This window comes from Odocoileus virginianus, chromosome 26 (assembly GCF_023699985.2).
Source record: "Odocoileus virginianus isolate 20LAN1187 ecotype Illinois chromosome 26, Ovbor_1.2, whole genome shotgun sequence".
Taxonomy (NCBI): Eukaryota; Metazoa; Chordata; class Mammalia; order Artiodactyla; family Cervidae; genus Odocoileus; species Odocoileus virginianus.
Genome location: NC_069699.1, coordinates 29,554,190 through 29,577,979, shown reverse-complemented (window position 1 = coordinate 29,577,979; position 23,790 = coordinate 29,554,190). Strand labels below are relative to the sequence as shown.

Sequence of the window (23,790 nt, the reverse complement as noted above, 5' to 3'; positions counted from 1 at the left end):
TTGTATCCATTATCATTTAATCCTTACAACAGTCCTAGGAGGGAGGAATTTGTACTATTCAAATACAAAAGTAAGAAAATTATGGTTAAGAAAGCTTGAGCAAACTTTGAAGGTGAGAGAGCTATAAAGAGCTAGAGTTATAACTTGAACCCAGGTCTGTGAATCCCTAAAGTTTATGCTCTGAACTATCAACAGCACTGCTGTCCATTTTCTTTTTTTTTTTTTTGCTGTCCATTTTCAACTGCCAAAATTCCATCCATCAAGGTCCAGGAAGAATATCATACCTTCCATGAAAACTTACTCAGTTCCTCTGATTAAAATTCCTCCACGATACCATTTCAAAATCCTTATTCATCCACCTACTACTATACGTTTGTTGATATTATTTGTCTTTCAAACTAAAAAGGCAAACTCTTCACTTAAGGTAATTCAATACCTTTACATTTCCAATGGATCCTAAGCAAGGGGTTCATACATGGCAATACACATAAAATGTATTAAAAAACTTAGGACCCAGGGTTTTCCACCTATTAATATAACCGGTTTGGATCTATTTTAGATCTACAATGCAAAGCACACTACGGGAGACAAACATTCCTTAAAATATACTTTTTGTACTGTATTCAGATGGAATGGAGCAAGAACAAGAAGAGTTAAGTTAGTTAAGATAGTCTCAGGTTATTGTTACTGTCTGAAATGATACTAATTGAAGTCACTAATTAAATCAGTCAAGCAGACAGAGGTATATCATGTATTTCTTTTCTGTAAAAATATGCACAGAAAAACTATAAATTAACATTGGTCAAGAAAGGGGAAAACAAGCTTAGAAAGGTGCCTAATGAGAAATGCTACTATTAACAATTGAGATACAAGCAATAATTAGTAACCTATTGGTTACCAATTTCTGAAATGGCCAAATTATAAGAAATATTTACTCTGATTACAAGAAAATATTTCTGAACTGCTCCAAATGATAAGAACTAGAACAATGGTTTCCAACCAGAAGTATTTTTGCTTCCAGGGGGACATTTGGCAATATTTTCACTTTTCACAATTGAGGCGGGATTGGGATGGTGGGTGGGTAAGGCAAGACAATACTGTATCTTGTAGATATGGGCCTGGGATGCTGGTAAACCCCCCGCAATGCACAGGGCAGTGCACTACAGAATAAAATCATCCAGCCCAAATAGCAACAATGCTGAGGTGGAGAATCCTACATTAGAATAAATCAATATTTTATTCTAACATTCAATGTCATTAATCATTAGGAATTTTTATTTTAAAATAACTTTAACTTGAAAGACTGTGTATGTGTGTGTGTGTGTGTGTGTGTGTGTGTGTGTGTTTGAAGTGGAAGTGAAAATAACAAAAAAGAATAATGATAACTTTTAAAATTTATAGAGTACCATTTAGATTTAAGTGTTATTTATTTTGACGAAATTATAATTTATAAAAATTATTCTAAAGATCCTCGCTATACACGTTGCAAGGACTTTACACACAAAGTATACAAACAAGTATTTGCTTAATTTTTTTTTAAAGTATCAAAAATCTGAAATTCTAAAGGTACTGAAAAATCTAAAATTTAAGTGTCAATATACTCCATGGTATTCTTTTAATCTTATTTTTTTTCCCAATACCAAAATATTATTAATGCACTCCTCAAAAATATGTCTCTATAGAGTTAGATTAATATTATTTTAAACTTCCATTACCTTTTTAGCAGCATCTCTCTCTTTGCAGGCTAGCTGAACTTTCTTTTCCGCTTCTGCAATTCTTTGAGTAAACTCATCTTTCAAGGAAGAAATGCTACTGCTTTCTTCTTTCACTCTGATCATTTCACTAAATTTAAAATAATACTAAGACTGAAAATATTTGTATATATATTCCAAAGTTGAGTTCAGTTTGAGTTTAGTTTGCCCCCCAAAAATAACAACATTCTCTTCAACATGCACCTTACTAAAATAGATTAATTTGAGGCCTGTTAACTTTTAAGAGAAAAATTACCTGTTTAATTTATTTTAAAACATTTCAAAGAAAACTCATTAGAAATTGAAAATGTCACCAATATTTGGTGTGTAAAAATTAGAAAAAGATAAATAAAACTAATTTTTTAATCTTATTGTGTCACATTTTACTAATCACTTCCTTAAAGCAAACCAACGCTCAATATTTTTTTAAACTGTAATCTAAGCTTTCTCTAAATATACCTTTTAAATCTCTAATACTAAAAGTTTAGTAATAACTAAAGTGGAAGAAGTTTTTCTGTTTTTGTTTCACAAAACACCTCTCTTCAGTGCCACTGGTAAAAGAGTAAGATAATTTGAGGAGAAAAGTAATCTCTAAGGGTAGAACTGAAATGATATCCAATTTTCAGTAATTATAAATTAGTTAAAATATAAAATATTTCAATTTAAAAAACACGCTTAAGTAATAACCAAGTGCATGGGCCACTACCAAATGTATAAAATTACTCATATTTGTAAAGTACTTACTCTTTCAGATTATCATAAGCTTCCTCTAGAAGTGCTTTTTCTTTACTAAGAGATAATAACTGAGCTTCCCTTTTATCCAGTTTCTCATTCAGAAATTCAACTGTCTGGATAAGAAGAATACACAAAAGTCCAACATTTAACTTTAAAACACCATTTTTACATGCAGGTAAAAACTGTAAAGGTCACCTAATCACTATAATAAATCAGCATTATTTCATATTTCTAACAAAAGGGAACACAGTGGACACAGAACAGCAAGAACTCGCACACAGTGGGTAGGACAGTATAAACTAGTAGTACAACCACAAAGCTGGACAGCTGGTGGTTTGGTAAAAAGCTTTGGAAAACAAGCAACATCTAGGTGAAAATCTATATAATCTTTCATGTAGAAAATTCTATTTTTAGGTGTACCTCAGAGAAGAAAACTCTTGCATAACTGTACAAGAACGTTTATAGTGGTTTGTAATAACAAAAATGTGGGGAAGAGTGGACATGTCCACTAAAAGAAGAGAGGAAATTAGATGCAATCAAAATAGATCAAAGCCTCTACTAATGTTCTCTATGTTATCTGGGTAGTGGACATACCAGTGTTCGCTTCTCCACATTATTCTTTAACCCTAATGTGTAAGCTTTTTAGCATGATACATTGCATTTAAAAAATAAATGAAACTTTAGGGACTTCCCTGGTGGTCCAGTGGCTAAGACTCCATGTTCTCAATGCAAAGGGCCTGGGTTTGATCCCTGGTCAGGGAACTAGATCCCACATGCTGCAACTGAAGAGTCTGCATGTTACAACTAAAACCTGGCACAGTCAAATAAAATAAATAAATTTTTTTTAAAGTAAAGGTAGTTTTAGAAGATCCATAGGCACGAAACTTTAAAATCTCCAGAAGATATCAGTATAAAGCCAAGCAAAAAGGAATGATCAGACTACCTCCTCCTTAGGTTCTGCTGAAGCAGTAACACCTGTGCATGAGGAACAGTGCCTTTTGTACTAAAAAAATTAAGTCCAAACCTGATTTAGGTCTAGGTTAACTTAGAAATCACTGACCTCCTAAGAACGGTTCAAAAATATCTTAATAATAAATAATGTTGTTTCAAACTGCTATTATAGCTAGAGCACATTTTGTTTGTGAAAAATATTAAACCTAGGTAACAGAATCTGGCACTTTTTGTACATTAAATAATTCAAATACATGACACTTAGAGAACATTTCTTCAAGATATCTTATATCTCAGAGGAGTCTATTAAAGATGCCAGATCAGACTCAATTTCTCTATCTAAAAATCATAGAAAAAACAAAACTGTGACTTAATGTCAAAAAATTTACACCACTTTCCTTTTGCCTGCCAGGCTCCTCTGTCCATGGGATTCTTCAGGGAAGAATACTGGAGTGGATTGCCATGCCCCTTTCCAGGGGATCTTCCTGACCCAGGGACTGAACCCACATCTCTCGGTCTCCTGAATTGGCAAAAAGGGTTCTTTTTCACTAGCACCACCTGGGAAGTTTTTTTTTATTTACTAGGTAAAAGCAATTTGTCATTCCTAAGCAACACCTTTGATCCTTGGACATTTCTCTTTTTCATTAAAGACAGCTATCAATATGAAATATCAAAAACAAGATAAACAAGAAAACAAAATGAAACAATTAGTAACAGAAAAACATCAATGATCTGAAACCAAATTTTTTCATTTAAGATCTCCCTACAAATAATGTGACCATGCAAAAAATGTTTGGGGTAAGAAAAATCATGTAAGATTTAGATTTGCTTGAGCACCTCTATCTGCAAAGGAGTTGAAGGTATCTGTTTACATAAAACAGTCCTTTACAAACTAACAAATTAAACAACATATAGCAAAAGAATATTAAGGTGATAATGCAACAGTAAAGCCCTATGATGGGATTTTTTTTTAGGCTCAGTTACACTGAAATATCAACTTATGTTACCAGAGTTGCCTTGGAGAAATTTCAAATAATGTCAATAATTCTTCATCTTTAAGATCCTTAACACCACACTTAAATGGCAAAAGGCTGTCTTTTTTAATCAAGACAAATCATTAGGCCTCACTGAACATTAGAAATAAACCAATGATTTAATCTCTGAAAAGCATATCAAAAAATCCTCTTCCATTTCTTAGAGTTACCTTGCAGACATCTTCCTTCTCAGAAGGTGCTTCTGGCTGTCTTGAAGCTTCAGGCTGCTCAGCCTCCTCATCCAGGACAGCGTGGCCTTCATTTACTGATGCGGAAGAAACCAAGATATCAGGCTGTTCGCAGTTAACAGGAGTTGCACTTCGGCCACTTTCTTCCATTTCTGTTTCCTCATTGGGCATAATTAATGTTTCATTTGCTTCTTCAGGTTTTCCTTCAACAGATTCAATTGTTTTGGTCTTTGGAGTTGAAGAATTAAGTATAATAGGTACTAGAGCATATCCCTTGCCTGACAGTTCATCATCTGAATTGATTTCGCTGACACTACGGCTATCTAATGACTGTACACTAAATGAGTCTATTCTTTCAAAAGCATCAGATGAGCAGCAACTCTCAGTGAGTTTTTGGAAATCATCTAAACGATTATATTCAGGACAAGCAGATGCTGAGAGAAGCTGAAAGGATGTCTGCATCAAGTGCAGGCTTGATTTTGAATCTGTATTTTCTTGTCTAGAACTTGCTGAGCTCTCACTTATTACACTTTCATGATCTAAAACTTCAATATCACTAGTGGTAGAAGTACCTGACGAGAAGGTACTAACAGGAGGAGAAGGTGTATTGCTCTGTCGGTCTTCATGTTTTTGTTCCTTAGGTTCCAAAGCCATGTCCTTGGGTTCTGCTGTGAGAGGCTGTGTAGACATATTAGACACATTTTCCCTAGTTGTTTTCATATTCATAACACTTTCAGATACTTTCAAATGCACTGTTGGCACCTTCGTATCAGATTCTTTATGAACACTTTCTTCATGCTTATGCTCAGTTTCAGGTGACAGAGTACTGACTGCCGGAGTTTCCTCAGATACACACGGAGGGGAGTCCTTTACTTTTGACTCAGTGGCCTCAGGTGTTCTTGACTGTCCAGTGTGCAAGGACTCCTGTAAGGTGCTTTTCACTTCTTCTGGTCGCTGTGACTTGGCTGGTGGTTTTGATACCACTGGGCTCTTCTGAATGGTCTGGACATCAGCTGGAGAGAGAAAGGCACTGAAGAAATTTTCAGATTCATCTACCACAGTTCTCCGAACTGGCTTTGTAATTGCTTTAGGAGAGACTACTGGCTGACTCTGAGGTTCAGTGTTGGATTTTAACCCCCAGGTTGAAGTATCCCATCCTCCACTGACAGGGGGACTTATTCCTTTGACAAAAAAAAAATTAAAAAAGAAAATTTTACACACACGCATATATATAAAACATGCAAATTGCAATAATTATTGTTAAGTCAATATAAATATGTCTTTTTAAAATTCTACAAAGCACAACCTGTAACTTGTATCTCTTACACTTCTCACTTACAACATAATTAGTTAGTTCATCGGTTAACTTTAGGCCATGAAGATGTAAACTGCTGTGCATTTGCCCAAGAGGAACTAGGAACAAAGATGAAATACTGGACTTGGCATGCCAGAAACAAGTATGTTATTCCCTCCTACAACAAATTAATAAAGTAATGGTAGATGTTAATAATCCGTGCCAAGTCCAAAATACATACTATGCATCTCACAATAATAGGCAGCATCTTCACTTACAGGTCATATGCAGTCATGAAAAATAGAATTTACCTTCTATATAGTTAGTTTCATATTAATTTTATTCTTACAATATCAATGATAAAGCATCATTATCAGCTAGACAGACAGTAACATTCAACACTGAACCCAAAATATTGGTGACAAACATTCTTGATCAAAGATCAAAGTAAACTAATGGGAACAGTAACTTCTAAAGGACAAACTCATTTCCATCCACTTAATGACAAACTCATTTTCCGAGTCCCACTCTTCAAACCCACTCCCTGAGAAACTTTTGTTCTCTTGCTGAACTCTAAATCATGTTAATAATTAGTAGAAGGTCATATGAATTTCAGAAATGCATCTTTAGAACTACTGCTTTTTGATAAAGACAGCAGTTTACACTAGGATTAAAAAAAAAAAGAAACAGGAGAAAATAACCATCTTCTGGGCAAAAAGGGTAATTGTGTCAGTTATAGAAATAATATGTTACTGAAAAACCCAATGATAAACAAAGAATGGCGTATTTGCTAAAATACTTTAAGCATTTCTCAAAAAATTTTTAAAAAGTCACCCATTTCTAAATTCAAAAGTGGCTGAGCAGAATTTATCACATACTCCAAACAATTAGAAGTTGATGGGCAGAGCACAAGTACCTACAAACTCCTAAAAGCTGTCAAGCCGGAAACTAAAGTTTATACTAATTTAATGACTTTGGAGGTATGTAGGAAACTTTAGCTTGGGGGTATAGTTTTATATCCATTTATTCAGTAAAGCAGAATTGTGGAAAAAATGAAAAAAAAAAATTAAAGATACAAAGGAATGAGCAAGATAAAGTGCTGTATTAAGTTATGTCAATGAGTGACAGAACTCAAATTTGCCAGTTGGAGAAAATTTTACACAAATCGCGGGGTTATGCGATATCCACTTGTGATTATGATTATGCGATAATCACTGCTCATTTTTTAGTGATGGCAACGTAAAACACAGGTCATCAGTGAACATTTATGGCATTTCACTAAAATCTGAACCTATTGTGGATAACCTATTTTTTTTTTTTTTAATGAATCACAGAAGAGGATTCAAGTTCCGGGTGTCACAGAAAGAAGTATCCTTACAGTTAATATTCTGTCTCTTTCAAAGTTTAGTCATTCAATATGTGGGGTAGCCTGAGCTACTCCCACCAAGGTCCTATGCACTTCAATTCAGTCACTCAGTCGTGTCCGAGTCTTTGCGACCCCATGGACTTCAGCACGCCAGGCCTCCCTGTCCATCACCAACTCCCGGAGTTTACTCAAACTCATGTCCATTGAGTCGGTGATGCCATCCATCTCATCTCATCTGTCGTCCCCTTCTCCTCCCGCCTTCAATCTTTCCCAGCATCAGGGTCTTTTCAAATGGGTCAGTTCTTCGCATTAGGTGGCCAAAGTATAGGGAGTTTCAGCTTCAACATCAGTCCTTCCAATGAATATTCAGGACTGAAGTTAACAGGGTGATGACATAAACACTTGAGCCAAACCATCTTAAAATGAGGTACCTCAAATTTAGGTCTTGACTTCTCAACGATGTAAAATTAGAAACAGAAACCAAAAAGAAGTACTCAGGAATAATTTATTCTTTCTCTTAGAGGTTCACACTCCGAAAGAGGGGCCAATCTTCACGCCACACACCAAAAGGATTTAGACTTAGCGCCGAAAGCAACTGAAGATCCCTGAAAGATGAAGCCCAAGGTCTCTGAGAGAGAGACGGGGCTCTTAGGGACTAGACTGTGCAGCAAGCTGCAATCGCAGGGCGCGCCCCCACGGACCCTCCCCCTGGCGGAGTGGCCGAGAGGAAGTTACCGCGCATCCCAGTATCACACTCAGGGCAGCACCCGCCCCGAGGACCGTCTCAGGAGAGACGGTCATAACAGAGAACAGGACGCGCTTACAAGCTCGCAATGCTCGCGAAGTGTTCGCGACTGTTCTTCCCGTCCCTGCGGACCGATTTCGATACTGTGCTCCCTAAGAGAACGCAACCCACCGGGGCTGGGGGCGGAGGGGGAGGGGGCGCTGTGTTCCGAGGTCTGTGGAGCGAGGGCGCGGGGCCACTACCACGGAATCGGGTCCCCGTCAGCCCCCAACCCGGGGCCACAATTAAGAAGGGACCCCGGGGTTGGGTTTTCCCTCGGGACCACAGCAAAGCTCACCTGAGAGGCCAAAGCAGCGTTCGGGGCCGTGCTGGGGCCGAGGACTTGCTCAGGAGTCCATCGCTCAGCGACAGGCAGGAGCCCGGCCCCCCGCCCCCCGCTTCACCTGTTGGCCTCTCGAGAGACGCCCGCGGGATAGAGGGACGCCGCCGCTCGCGCCCTTACCTGGCTCTCCGTACGGAATGGTCTCGGCCCACGCGCTCGGCTCCTCTTCCTGGATATCTAGGACCCTGTCGATGGACTTCTGGGCCTGAGACAGGGCCTGCTTGGCGAAGCTGGAGAGCTGGGAGGCGTTGAACCAGCTCATCTCCCCTCCTCAACCGCCGGCGTTGGCGGCAGCGGCAGCACCGAGCGGGAAGGCCAAGGGACAGGCCGACGGTCGGGGGCCCGGGGGAGGGTACAGGGAGAGCCTCGCCTGCTTCTCCACTCGGCGGGGCCTGTCAGCGGGAAACCATGACCCCGAAGGTCTCCCCCGAGCCCGAGATGTTACCCTCGGCGCTTCCCACACAGCTGAGACGACAGGTTCCAACTGCGCAGGCGCTGGCTGCTTCCACGTACACAACCGGCTACTCCGGGAGCCCAGAGTTCCGCTGATAGACGGAAGAACGGAAGAATGTGACGTCACTTCCGGGAACGCAGGCTCACCTATAGTTACCGAGAAATGCGGAACGCTTCGTATTGCAACTGGTTCCAGGCGTACCGCGAAAATTCTTCGCCCCGGGATAAACTCTGTGGCTAAACCAGCAGAGACTGATTCCTTAGGGAGGAATAGGCAGGTTTTCAGGTGGGCTCCTTCCTGGAAAACAGCTCTCGTACTAAGAGCTAGCGCGCTGCCACGAATAAAACAGGGGAGTTGGCTCTTGCCATTTCTCTTCTATAGCCTTCTCTCAAATATTTAATCAGTTGTGTCAACTCAGCCTCAAAGAGGAACTTTGGGTTTGGGTTTGTCTAAAAATACTGGGCGTTGTGTAAAAGACCTTACTCGGCCCACCTAATCCGAGAAAGTAAAAAGCCATCTTCCACAAGGAGGAATCAGAACAAGACACAATCTCCTCCTCACAATACAGGTCGACTCTCAGCTACAGTTTAAACAAACTATCATTAAGATTAGTACTGTATACCGTGCATATTGTTTAAAATACACCTTTTTTGCATATGCTCATCAAACAAATCCAATTGGTGGCCTTCCTAATCTAGTCAGCAGCTGTTTGCTTTGGCCACCATGTTAAAATTCTATCAACTTTTAAAAGATTTCATACAAAAACCCAGACTTCCAGCTGATTTTTAAAAATATGTGCACCAACATGCAACAGTCAGCTGGAGCAGTTGCCCCTTCTGACAAATAATTTTCACTCCAGTATGTCACGGTCCCCACTATTCTAATTACACTCTCCCACTCTCACCTGTTTTGCCTAATGAATATTTTACCCCACTGCAAGGGACCATGCCATAAATGAATTATTTTTATTTATTTATTTTTTAGCCAGATTTAAACTCTGCCCTTCAGAAGTTATGATCTTCTGATCACTTTATCTAACTTCGTAAAAATGTGCATAATGAAACCTTTACAATTCAGTAATGTACAAAGTAGTACTAAATAACTCATGTAACTTCAAACAGTTTTAGCTAAGTAAGTAGCCTGAGCAAGTGTCAGGTTAGACTTGGAATTCCTTCCAAGACTTCTAACTGTGTAGTTTGAGGTAAATGACCTAAATTAACAATTCTATTCAGCTCTCAGATGAAGATACAGTATCACGTTCTCACAAGGCTACTTACACAAGAATTACTATTGTACCTGTATATAGCACTTGTAAGCTGAGTCTGTATACAGTACCTGTAAACTGAATGTGTAACTTTTTAAGGAAATCGTATGAATTTATACCATGTTTTTATAATGAAACAAATTACTTCTCAGTACAGAACTAGAAAGAATAAAAATAAATGAAAATCTAACCCAGTGAGACATAATCACAAAGCATTTAAACAGAAAAACAAAGAACATGTATTATATGTTCCCACACTAAGATACTAAAACTCATTTTCAGTACTTAGGTTTAATTCTGTTTTAAGCCTAAGACTTTTGGAAAGGGAAAAAGCATTTCAAGAGGGCTTCATGTAAAAATTAAGTCATTCCGTTTCATTACATTATTATGTCAGAGCAAATTAGATGGCCATCAGCAGATGAATGGATAAGGAAGCTGTGGTACATATACACCATGGAATATTACTCAGCCATTAAAAAGAATTCATTTGAATCAGTTCTAATGAGATGGATGAAACTGGAGCCCATTATACAGAGTGAAGTAAGCCAGAAAGATAAAGACCAATACAGTATACTAATGCATATATATGGAATTTAGAAAGATGGTAATGATAACCCTATATGCAAAACAGAAAAAGAGACACAGATGTACAGAACAGACTTCTGGACTCTGGGAAAAGGCGAGGGTGGGATGTTTCGAAAGAACAGCATGTATATTATCTATAGTGAAACAGATCACCAGCCCAGGTGGGATGCTTGAGACAAGTGCTCGGGCCTGGTGCACTGGGAAGACCCAGAGGAATCGGGTGGAGAGGGAGGTAGGAGGGGGGATTGGGATGGGGAACACATGTAAATCCATGGCTGATTCATGTCAATGTATGACAAAACCCACTGAAATGCTGTGAAGTAATTAGCCTCCAACTAATAAAAATAAATGAAAAAATAAATAAATAAGGAATTGATATGGAAAAAAAAATTATGTCAGTCCATTTCATTACATTATTATGTCAGAGCAAATTAAATCAGTAGGTATTTATTGTGGCTAAAGTACTAATTCAAGTACTATAAAATTTTTGTATTAATAATTCTGCTACATATTTTAAAATTATTTCTACATCAGGACAGAACTACTTACTAAATATACTTTAAAATTTCAGTAAGAAAATTAGACAATATATGATTTTATTAATAAATAATGTGAAAGCATCAGTGATAACGGTTTGAACATTAAATTCTTTTACACATCCATGTCTTGGCTTTAAATGTTATGCATACTGGTGTCTGGCACTGAAGGTAAACACATGAAAATATTTCCCATTTCCATGCACAGGTGTTCAGCTATATACCGTTTATAAATTATTATGGACAAGGTAACTTTTCCAATAATATTCATTTGGACAGCCACAATTAATATTAAATCAAGCAAGAAGTAGGCTATGTTGAACATATGCTCTAGATGTCAGTATTTAATGTTATTTAAAACTTAATTTATTTTGTTTAAGGGACCTCTTTTTGTATATGTGGGTGCTCAAATGAAAACTGAAGAATGCATTCTTTGACCATAACCAAATTCTCATACAAGAGGGTATTTGCCTCCTCCTCTAAAAGAAGCAATATATTTGCTCATAATCTCCCTCTCCAGGCATCATTTTCCATATCACTAATGAAAATGCTCACAAGCACCAACCCCAAAATTTTGTCTTCAAGGGAAAGGTATAAAGTTTAAAAAGTGGCTCATATTTTAAAAGGTCAAATTCCAGCAACACTAATGCTAAAAATGACATCAATTATATTTCTTAGCATCCACAAAGTATAATATTTTCTTGAGTTTTCTATTATGTGCAGATTTATTTTCCTTAAGAAGTAAAATGAAGTTTGAATAGTACAGTCTGTGGTGTGGTGACATCAGCAACTGCCAGTTCTTGCCCATCAACGAGTCCCAATTCTAAAAGAAAAAAAGCTAAATTAACCCAAGCAAAAAAAAAAAAAAAAAATCTCAAGAAGAGATAACACATTCACAAACTATAGCAAATTACGGTCTAAACAAACATCAAAATCCAGTTCTCTTTAATCAAGGTAATATTATATTTGATTTCACACAGATTTTTTTAATACTCTACTCAAAGACAATTAATTCTATTAATGTTTCTTAAGATGTAACTAATCAGAATGGTATTACCATTCAAAAGCATTAAGAGCAAATCTAAAACAGGCCTTTATTACTTTTACTGGAAAAAAAAAAACAGAAGAAATTGATTAGCATTAGTAAATACACTCCTTTAAAATACCTTTCAATGTCTTGGAGAGATTCGGCCTTGTTCGTTCTTCAATAGAGGTTACTGACTAGAAAATAATAATGTAAAGCACATTAAGTGAAATTAAACTTTTAATGTAATTTTGTGGGGGGCAGGGGTGGAAAACTGAACACTGATCACCTGTAAGTAAAGTGTTCTATTTTTGCCCTCTAATGTGGCTGTGATAGCTGGAGATTTCATCTGCCTAAATTGTAAGAAAAAAAATCAGAATCATTTTTCAAAAAAAAACAATTCTAGTTTTTAAAGTTTTAAAATCACAAATTTTTTTCTAGAACATAACAAAAGTCCTGAACACTTACAGAGAAGCACTATTGGTGAGATAATCCAAAACCTCCTGCAGTTTAGCTGATGGAGAAAACTGAATGTTTTGAGGAAGCTGGCTGCAAGCTGGGCAGTTTTCCTACATATAAAACACAAATCACAGTGACACATGTACCAGTAACAGTCTACTTATAATGATGAAATAAAAATCAAGTTGTTTTATCATCAGTTGTTTATTTCCTATGAACAAATTTTTATGTTTTAAAACCTGCTTTTCCCAGCGGGTCATTTTTCCTAAATTATTTCACTACATAGTATTTATTTCAGGCTGTACTACAAAAGATACATAGTAAGTAGGGTTCTGGAAGTCAGAAAATATTTACAAAGGGTGTGGGAAATTTCATTCACATTTCCAACCAGTAATTAATATTTAAAAATCAAAGTATGCATAATCAAAAAAGCTTTCATTAGTATACTACTACTAACCTTTCTCTCTGCTTCAAATGTATACGTGTATAGTCCATCTACATCGTTGAAAACCAAGTAATTATTAAGGGGAATATATGCGCTGTAATGAAAAAAGTGTTTATTTTTATATAACTGAGCCAGATCAAAACACAGACTTACATACATACTAAAAATGAAACTCATTACCTTGTGGCTATTTTAAAAACCTCAGTGGCACACACAGCTAAAGAGAAAAGAAAATAAAAATGCTTTAACTCAATAAAAATTAGACATTTAAAATAGAAGTTAGTTATAAATAAAAATAGATAAATTTACAAAGCTATTGATTACAAAATAAATAGAAAAATACATACAAAAACACTATTATTTTTTTAAACTGAGAATATAACATTTTGTATTTGGTTTGTATAATCCAAATGATAAAGTAACATTTTAAAGGAACATTACAAGTTTTCTTCTCTCTTCTTCTGACTGAGTAGCCTGTTACACTGATTAAAAAGAAATGGCACTAAAATGTCTTCTTACTATAGAGCACTTTATCTACGAAATAATGTAAGACGAGATACATACAAGATCCAATAGCTTGTCTTGTGATTTTGGGGGCAGCTTAATTATACTACCATCCACCCAAGAAGATAATGAAATCTCCAAAACACTAGTTTCCTGAGATCATGCAGCTGCAGAAATACCGACTTAGGCACTGAAAATCTGAAGGGAGGGAAACAAAGTTAAGCAGTGGCCATTTCCCTCACCTGCAATGACCGCATTTGTGGAAGCTACTGCAGGAATGATTCGTTTGACTACTCCTAAAAAATATAATAATTAAAATATGGTTATTCCTTTTTTAATAAGTAGGTATCTTAAATTAGACAATGATTATTATTAAATATCATGCCCATTACTTGATTTTTCAGGCTTTCAGGTCAGAAAATAGACAAGTTTAACCATGAAACAATCTTCTTTCACACTCATATTATTTTGTATTAACAGCATGTTCAGAATGCTAAGTTATAGTAGGAAAGATAAGTAAATTCTTCACACTGTTTTATATAAAGATGAGACAATAATATACTAATAACTCCTAAAATTTTGGGTGTTTATTTTGTTCCAAGAACAGAATGAAGATTAAATAAAATTTTACTGACTTTACATAACATCATGTTAGTCTTATTACTCTAATTTTAAAGATAAGGAAAATGAGGTTGAGAGAAATGAACAGCATCCACACCTATACACCTTGTAAGAGATAGGGGTGATATATGAACCCAGGTCTGCCCTAATGTACATAATCTTAACTGACACAGTATACTATACTATCCTCAATAAGGTTTGAGTAAGTATGAGGAGTAAGTTACTGAGTTTTTCGTCGTCTATTAGCTTTAGCCATTCTATTCACAAAAATTTAAGACTAACAGAAAAACTGCCTTAAACACTTTGTTTCACTCTACAACATGGATTATACAAAATATTAAACACAGTTCTCTGTTTCAACCCCACTTTTTTCATATTAGTATCCACAGATTAGGAATGACCAAAGCCCCATCTAAAATCATTTTTTAAGTACAAAATAAATATTCTGTAACTATATTTGTACTGTTCATTTTAGAAAACAAAAATTCTGATCAAAGCAGCTATATTATCTTAGACTGTGAGAGAGCCCTGAAATATGTGCTTCCAAGATTTTAGGTGCTGACAGGTCAGGTTTTAAAAACTTAATTAAAAAGGCAAATATCTAAGATAATGTGAAAGGAAGATAGTTAAGGAGCTGGAAAGCTGTTTTAAAAAATTAATTCTGACCATCTGACCATTATGTGCAATTTCAGAAAGAGGAAATAGGGAGGAGCTAACCTCCTGATGATTCCTGGAAGCTCACCAGTGAACCACAAAGAGCAGGATATAGTGGAAGGAGAAACAGGTTGTCACAAATAGTGAGAAGCTGAAGACACACTGTCCAATAAGATTCACCCATCTCTCACCCCTCAAAAAATCTGGATTCCACTTCCAATTTGGCTTCTCTACTGCTTGTCAAGGCTCTCAAACATCAAGCTAAGAAATACACACCAAGCCTTGCTAAAAGGTATGGAAGGATAAATAAGACTATACACAGAAATGAGTTTGCAATTCCCAATCAGGACAAACGGAATTCATTTGTTAATTCAAACAATTAGCAAATAAATGTGGATTATATGTCAGATACCATTCTAGGTGCTGTACAGAGAAGCAGTAAAAAAAATTATCTTACAGTGATGGAGGAGTCCATTAGATGGTCTCCTTGGGGAGATGATAATTTGAATAGAAATCTAAACCATGAAAAAGACCCATTCATGCAATGACCTGGGGAAAGTGCAATTGTGTATATGGCAGGGGCAAAGGTCCCAGGACAGGGATGAATCAGAGTGTAAGGATGAAATATTCTTCATATAGGAAAACAAGGCTATCTGAATTCTGAGCAATTATAAAAAGGTAAAATAGTGAATGATTTATAAGTCATCATCAGTTGGTATGATCAGGAAATTGTTAAGTTGATACCTGAGTGACAGGCAACCAACCGTGAGGGGAATCCAAGGAAGAGTATTCCAGGCAAAAGCATCAGGAGTTATTAAAGTTCTAAGGTGGGATCATGCTAGGTGTGCTCCAGGAACACAAAGCAGGTCAGAACAATGGAACAAAGAAAGTGAAGTCGCTCAGTCATATCCAACTCTTTGCAACTCCACTGTCGCCTACCAGGCTCCTCAGGCAACAGTACATGGAGTTTCTCAGGCAAGAGTACTGGAGTGGGTTGCCATTTCCTTCTCCAGGGGATTTTCCCGACCCAGGGATTGAACCTGGGTTTCCCGCATTGCAGGCAGAGGCTTTACCATCTGAGCCACAGGGAAGCCCCAACAATGGAACAATGAGTGTACAAATGCAAACAAGGACTGTATAAGAATAGAATTTTCAAATGACATTACTAAAACATCAGCAAACAAGGAAATAATTACAGGAGAGAAATGGCAGATTTTCAGAAAGACAAAGCTCTTTCTGGTGAGCTTAATGATCTTGGACAAAATTCTAGGAAAGGTGAACTATGAGTAGATACAGTAAGAAACATTAGTCACTAAAACTGAGTATTAGGACTGTTACTGAGACAAGTCACAAGACTACCTCATTTGGTTACCAGGACTAGCTTTGGGGCCGAGGCAAATGTGGAAGATGAGCCTCAATAGAGCATTTGGAAAGGTCTTTCATGACATCCTTGTGAACAAGATAAAGAAACATGAAGTACTCAAGAACATACAATCAACAGAAGGGGATAAATGTAAAAGGTCCTGACCAGAAGTATGACTCAGTTATCTGTTCTCAGCCACTTTAGTCTTGTTAAAATTTTTAAATATTTGGAAAAGAGGTAAAAGATATTATCAAAACAAGTGATATGAAGCTAAAAAGAATATGTTAAATTGGCAGGCATAGAGAACATATTAGGTTGGTGCAAAAGTAACTGTTTTTGCAGTGTTGAAATCTGCCATTTGATGTTGGAATACATTCTAAATAAATGTGATTATGTTATACATCATTTTAATGTGCATTTCTCACTTTATGTTTTTTTACTAAATGACTTATTACTTGCTGTTTATTTTTCATTGGCAAAAATGTGTTGATTAATAATGGTTCCTATTTTGATTAATAAAGATGTGTTCGAGCCTAGTTACAATGATTTAAAATTCACAGTTCAAACCTGAAATTACATTTGCACCAACCTAATACATATATATATATATATACAGAACAGCAGGATGAGTTTAAGAATAAATTTAAAAGGACCTATACTTGAATATAAAGAAAAAAAAAAGTGCCATCCCCCAAAACTGCCAAATCTGTAACAGTGAGATGTGGCTTAGCAATTGCATATGTGAAAAAAACTTCCAGATTTTAGCAGACAGTAACCTGAAGGAATCAAAAGTATAGCATCAATGTAAACCACAAACCTTGCCAGCCCAGGTTGGATACATGAGACAAGCGCTCAGGGCTGGTGCACTGGGAAGACCCAGAGGGATGGGGTGGGGAGAGAGGTGGGAGGGGAGATCAGGATGGGGAACAGTCCATTGCTGATTCATGTAAAAACCACTACAATACTGTAAAGTAATTAGCCTCCAACTAATAAAAATAAATGAAAAAAAAAACCCACAAACAAATAATACAAAACCCTGGCTTCCTCTAAGACTGCATCAATGCTCAGAAGTGTATCCTAAGACTCATCCTAGAGCACTGCATTCTCACCTGGATAGTTCAGAGAAGTATGGATAACTGAAATATGGTTAGAAGAAAATAGCATGATGGGAATTTGAGTTATGGAAACATGTTGATGGGTTAAAGGAACTAGCAAGGTTGATGGGAGTGATAACAATTTGGAGGGTTCAATATGTTAAGGGCTATTACTTGAAAGAGAATGAAATTTACATATGGCATAAGCATATGGCACACTCTGAGACAATATCCAGCCCACACAAAAAAGATGGAGATTTCTCTTCAATACATAGAACTGTCATAACAATACTGTCCAAATGTGAAATGATTGCCCCAGAAATGGATAAACTGCTCTTCAGCAAAAGATAAAGTCAATGAATGGCTTGACCTGGATGACTCAGGGACTCCTCTAAGCCTGAGTAAATAAGATTCAATGATTAAATTCCTCCTAGTTAAGAAGTGCTATGGATTCTAGTAAATTCAGTTTCCTTCTAACAAATTTGGGGCAGCTGGAACTGTTATTTCCAGAGCACCTTTACTGAATCGCAAAGGGATAGTACTATCTGAAATCACTTATCAATTATTTCCCCCAAAGCATCACATCCTCTGAAAAAGGGACCATCTTAAGATAGTTATTAATGAAAATTCACTAACTTACCTTGAGTGAGCCTATATGTAACACCTCTAATATTATATTGTGATGCTCTTTCCAGGGCTTTTTGGAAAATCCACTGAATATGATCAGGGTCATCACCATCTAATGGAACCCCTTCTGTCAGGAAAGGGGGAAAAAAAAAAGGAACTGAAGACAGAAACATGTACACATAAATCAACTTATTTTTAAGGTAAATGTCCAAATAAATAATATAGACAAGTATCTTATGTAATTCTGAACTATGAAATTAGGTTTATTACCTCCAAAAGGCTGCTCCTTAGGCCACTGCAATATCCTGACATACTCAATACAGTGTTCTGGTAGCCGGGGCATTGACGCAATGGTGCACATGGGAAAATTAACCTAAAAACACAGTTTGCCTTTTTTAGTGGATTTTAAATAAATTATTTTAAAATGTAACTTCTAGTTATGATCTAGTTTGTAAAGTTTCTTATAATTCATATTAGACTTCCACTTACAGGAACAAAATATTTAATACTATTAAGAATGCTTCTGAAATTAACACAGCTGATCTAAGTCACTTCACTTAGGTTGATCTCCCTAAAAAAAATAGGTCTGCCCTATACTTAAAAAAATACATAAAGTTAAGCTTTGTTAGAACATGGGAAGAATAGGAGTGAATAAATTCTCAAATATGAGTACTCTATTATGTTTAACTAAGATTTAAATCTGTAAGATATAAAATTAAGCAAAACAAATCAATTTCAAATAAAAACTAATAAAATTATTTCTAAATCAGACTTCTAAATGCCCTTTCAAGTGGAAATGCAATTAAAGAGCCTCATCTTTGGAAATAACATTCTCATCTCTGGTGTCTTTATATCCTTGAAACACAGGCAAAAACCCAACAAAACAGATTACAGCTCTATCCCAACATATAACTTCCTAACTGATCCCCTGTTCCTTATTTTCTAAATAAAAAACTAACAGAAATGAATTATGAGAACAGAACAGCATCAAAATGATCATATTGCGTCTATGACTGTGTGTGCTCAGTCGCTCAATCATGTTCAGTTCTCGCAACCCCATGGACTAGAGCCCACCAGGTTCCTCTGTCCATGGGGTTTTTCTGGCAATACTGGAGTAGGTTGCCATTTCTTTCTCCAGCGGATCTTCCCGGATCAAGGGATGCAACCCAAGTCTCCTGCACTGCATGCAGATTCTTTACCGCTGAGTCATCAGGGAAGATACATTATGTCTGTATCTTTCCTTAAATAAAGCAAAATTTCGTATTTCATTATCGTTCTTCTTAGCATGCCTTTTAAAATATGGTTATTCCTAAATAAAAATCCTAAATATTGACTAATCTTAATAGTGCAACCCTTATTTCACCCCAGGATACTATCAAACGGATGCAGGTACTTCTGTGATTACCTGTGGTGGATATAGTTCCAGCGTGCATTCAATACAAGCAGTCATTCCAGGCAGAATCACCCGGGCATTTCCTTTAAAACCTTCTGTCCCCCCATCTATCAAAGGGACAATGGAGCTTGGATCTAATACACCATCTTCATAATTTAGAAGAGATATCTAGGAAAATTGTTTCAAGGGTTTAAAAGGAGAGGGGGATAAGAATTCAAAAAGGGAGAATGCTTTCAACAATTCTAAAAGTCAATCACATTATTGAATACTAATACATCAAATCAAGGGATTACATTAGTAGCAATTTACATCCAAACCTGCAAATTAATGAATGGCAATAAACAATGAACTACATCTATTACTGAAAATTGAATAAACTCTGATTTTTCAAAAATATGACATGAAGTCTCATTTTTAGTATGTTAAGAGCAGCAGGAAGAACTTCAAAGAACTGTAAAAACACTAAGTCTTTACCAGCATGCCATTTATCCATCTTCTGGCTATGATGGAGTCCAGTCCACACACAATTATATGAAATTCTATGAGAAAAAAAAAAATGCAAGTTGAGTTTTTAAAAATGCTGCCACACAAAATAATTCACAATTTCTAAGAAACAAAAAACATTTTTCATTTTAAAATAAACATACACAGCTTCCAATCCTTGAGTAATCCTTACTCAAAACAGCATATAAAAATGCAGCTAATGGTGCCAACTAAGAATTAAAAAACAGTGCCATCCTCCTTTCAATCAGTCAACATCATTCCTGAAAAGCCAACACCAAGAAATGAAAGCAAGTAAAGAAATAGCAATAAAACAGCAAGCAATCTGTAAACAGCAACTAAAAAACATAAAAATTCAGTGAGAATTGAATTTCAAGTGGAAAACTTACGTCGATAGAAAGTGTCGTCAAAATCCTGAATCTTGTTGAAATGTCTGAATATAAGTAAAGGAACTTAAGCTGCTAAATTTTTAACTTGTAAGATGAATTCAACAATGCCACAGGATCAAATTATAAATGTATATTTAAAACAAGACATAAGTCATCAGTGTTCAAAGCAATGGAATTCAAGGAATCTGATAAAATGAAAACAATCCTACCTCCTGAAAAAACTGTTTTCTAAACACTCCTCTCCCCTAATGACACAGAATAGTTTCTCTCAACCCCAAGCCTCCTTATCAGTATAATTTTATCTCTGTTATACTTTCTACTCTGCTGCAATTCTTATGTAAAACCATAAACTTTGGGAAAATAGAATGTGTGTCTTCAACCATCAGCATCAAGCAGAGAGGCAATAAAAATTTGTTCAGTGAAGGGAATGGGTATGCTATAGTTCCCACTTACAAAGGGGATTCTAGGAGTTAACGTACTGCACAAATTAATACACTGTACACCTTAAATTTTTAGTTTTACATGTCAGACATAGGCAATTTTAAAAAAAGTTACTGCAAAACTAATTTTTAGAAAACACAGATGTTTCCGATAGCTTTCTCAGGTGCTAAGGATTTGTTATTGATCTTTTCCTCTTATTGGGGGAAGGGTGAATTTCCTTCCTTTCTCACTGAACTCAGTTTTTCGAGTCTCTCTGCCCAACCTGCACCATATTAGCAGGCTTTCCCCAGCCTGGAGGGTGCCAAGAGAACGCCATTCAAAACCGGCTGTGAGTGTGAATCATAGTACTTAACATCTGAATGGCATACATATGCAAAAAAAAAAACCCATTTTTAAAAATTTTTTCTAATGGAGCAATTTCATTTAGTAACACATAAATTACACTCCCCTGAAACAAATCATCCATTGCAGACTTTAAAAACCAAAATGGAAAAGAGGCACAATACACAGTATGTGTGCTCTAGATTTTTTTTTATTATTATTCTGGCCTACAAATAAAGAAATATGTTCAATTCTAGCCCTCACCCACCAAGACCCCTATTCCTTTTGAATACCAGGCAAACAAGAGGTATAAGCTGCAACTAGAAAATGAAAGTCAAAGAGAACCAGAGCAAACATTAGCGGAATAAAAACAGGAGACCCAGGAGCCAGACCAAGAAATGCCATCTCTTCAATTTCTACAAAATACCCAAAGTTCCCCAGATCTAAATAAGGGAGAGAGACAAAACAGTGTACACACTTCTTTTTTTCTCTTTCTCCCTGGTAAGGACATGTATTTGTATGTTGAAACTTTTTATTTTTGCAAAGACAGTACACAGTGTCCCATATTTCTCTCACCCAGTTTCCCCTAAGGGTTACATCATATATAAACTACAGTACCATATCAAAATTACAAACGTGACCCTGGCACAACGTGTGTGTTAGGTTCTGTCATTTAAATACACGTATATCTGCATATCGACTACAAGTAAGATGCACAACTCCTACAGCACCACAAATATCTCCTTCCCGCTACCCCTTCACAGTCACATCTATCCCCTCCAATATGCCACACCCTGGCAATCACTAATGTGCTCTCCATCTCTGCAATTTTGATATCTGAAGGTTATATGCAATCATACAGTATATGACCTTTTGAGATTGGCATTTTTCATTCAACATAATGCTCTTGATATCCATCCAAGCTGTACTTCGTTAGTTTTTTATTGCTCAGTACAATAATACTATTCACCTATTGATGGATGTTTGAGTAGTCGCCAGTTTTTGGCTACTTTGGAGTTTTTATACAGATGGTAAATGCCCAGGAATGAAACTGCTGAGTTGTATGTAAAGTATATATTCAAATTAAAAAAAAAAATAGCCAAACTATTTTCCAAATGACTACCATTTTACATTTCCAGTTTTCCTGTATCTTTGCAAACATTCATTACTATTTTTTATGTCAGCTATCCTAAAAAGTGTGTAGTAAATCTCATTGTGATCATAACCTGGATCTCCCTTAAAGCTAGTAATACTGAATATCTTATCATGAGCTTTTTACCATTTTCTTTAGTGAAATATCCCTTCATATTTTTGGTCCATTTTCTAACTGCTTTTTACTGTTATGAGAGTTCCTTATATATTCTTGATGAATCCTTTGTCAGATACCTACTTCATAAGTATTTCCCAGTGTGTAGCTTATCTTGTCATCCTAACAAGATCCTTCACAGAGCAAAAGTTTTTAATTTTGATGACATTCAATTTACCATTTCTTTTCTTTTATGGATTATTCTTTTGATGTGGTCTATGGATTTTTATAACCCTGCATCCCAAAGCTATTTCTCCTATGTTATCTTCCAAAGTTCTACAGGTTTACATTTTATACTTATGATCTATCTTGAGTTTATTTTTGCAATGTTGAGTTTTGAGATGCTTTTTTCTTTTTTTTGCTACCACAATTTACTGAAAAGATGGTCCTTCCTAGAGTGAATTGTTTTTGCACCTCTGTCAAGTATAAATTGGCCATACTTGCATGTGGCTATTTCTGGTTTCTCTATTCTGTCCTGCTGGTCTGTGTCTATACTCTCTCCTTGGCAACACCACAGTCTTGATTATTGTACTTAGATAATAACTCTTGAAATTGGCCAGTGATTCCTCCAATGTTATTCTTTCACAGTATTGTCTTAGGTAATCCTTAGCTCTATCAATTTTAGAATAATCCTGTTTAGAGCAACAGGAAAAGTTTGCAGGAATTTTGATAGAAACTTATATACAAATTGTACACAAATCTGGGGCTAAGTGACATCTTTACTATGTTAAATCATCCAGATCTTAAACACTATCATTCCATTATTTAGATCGCTTTTGATTTCTTTCATTTACATTTTGCAATATTCAGCATACAAGACCTATGCTTATTTTGTTAGGTTTACCCCTAAGTATTTCTCCTTTTTTTGAGTGGTTATAAATGGCACTGTAGTTTAAATTTCAGTTTCCATGTGTTCACTGCTAGTATACAGAAATACAATTGATTTGTGTATGTCGACTTTTTGTATCTTGTGGTATTTTCAACATAACAAATCCCATTTCTTAAGTTTCCATAAAATACTAAAAGTTCCCTGGATCTAAAGGTATGGGAATCAACAAAGTGTGCATAGTCCTTTTTTAAAACATGTTTCTTATAAAAATATATTTATTCTGACACACCTTCCATTTAACTAATAATATACTGACTCTTTACTTTGCCTGCTATGGTAAGGCGATACAAAGATTACCAGGATCCAGCCTACAAACTTAAGTGTCTAGTCGAGGACATATGCAATTGAAACTTATATTAAAGACAATAAGGCAAATAAATGAAGGTACTTGCTACTTAAGCTTAATTTAGGGCAAAAAACATTTTATATAACCTTAAAAAGAAAAGACTGAAAGGACATTAAACAAAGGGTTAC

General features: G+C 36.1%; 2 protein-coding genes across 8 annotated transcripts in view; both read right to left on the bottom strand.

The window, feature by feature from the left end:
• The window catches only part of TMF1 (TATA element modulatory factor 1), a 29,886-nt gene extending 20,882 nt beyond the window's left edge, over positions 1-9,004 (bottom strand). The window contains exons 1-4 of the mRNA XM_020910080.2: positions 8,567-9,004; positions 4,642-5,840; positions 2,496-2,599; positions 1,716-1,842 (exon numbers count right to left, since the gene is read on the bottom strand). Of these exons, the coding sequence (XP_020765739.1) occupies positions 1,716-1,842; positions 2,496-2,599; positions 4,642-5,840; positions 8,567-8,708 (1,572 nt within the window). The 5' untranslated portion in view covers positions 8,709-9,004. The remainder of the gene's footprint in view (positions 1-1,715; positions 1,843-2,495; positions 2,600-4,641; positions 5,841-8,566) is intronic.
• Positions 9,005-11,328: 2,324 nt separating this feature from the next.
• The window catches only part of UBA3 (ubiquitin like modifier activating enzyme 3), a 28,923-nt gene continuing 16,461 nt past the window's right edge, over positions 11,329-23,790 (bottom strand). For 6 of the 7 annotated variants that reach the window (XM_020910132.2, XM_020910138.2, XM_020910125.2 and 3 more), the window contains 12 exons: positions 20,360-20,403; positions 19,944-20,008; positions 19,482-19,637; positions 18,347-18,449; positions 18,090-18,203; positions 13,960-14,013; positions 13,394-13,430; positions 13,226-13,307; positions 12,778-12,878; positions 12,599-12,662; positions 12,452-12,506; positions 11,329-12,108 (listed from right to left, as the gene is read on the bottom strand). In XM_020910132.2, coding sequence (XP_020765791.1) covers positions 12,020-12,108; positions 12,452-12,506; positions 12,599-12,662; positions 12,778-12,878; positions 13,226-13,307; positions 13,394-13,430; positions 13,960-14,013; positions 18,090-18,203; positions 18,347-18,449; positions 19,482-19,637; positions 19,944-20,008; positions 20,360-20,403 — 964 coding nt within the window. In that variant the 3' untranslated portion in view covers positions 11,329-12,019. The remainder of the gene's footprint in view (positions 12,109-12,451; positions 12,507-12,598; positions 12,663-12,777; positions 12,879-13,225; positions 13,308-13,393; positions 13,431-13,959; positions 14,014-18,089; positions 18,204-18,346; positions 18,450-19,481; positions 19,638-19,943; positions 20,009-20,359; positions 20,404-23,790) is intronic. The other variant, XM_070455695.1, reaches the window with a different exon arrangement.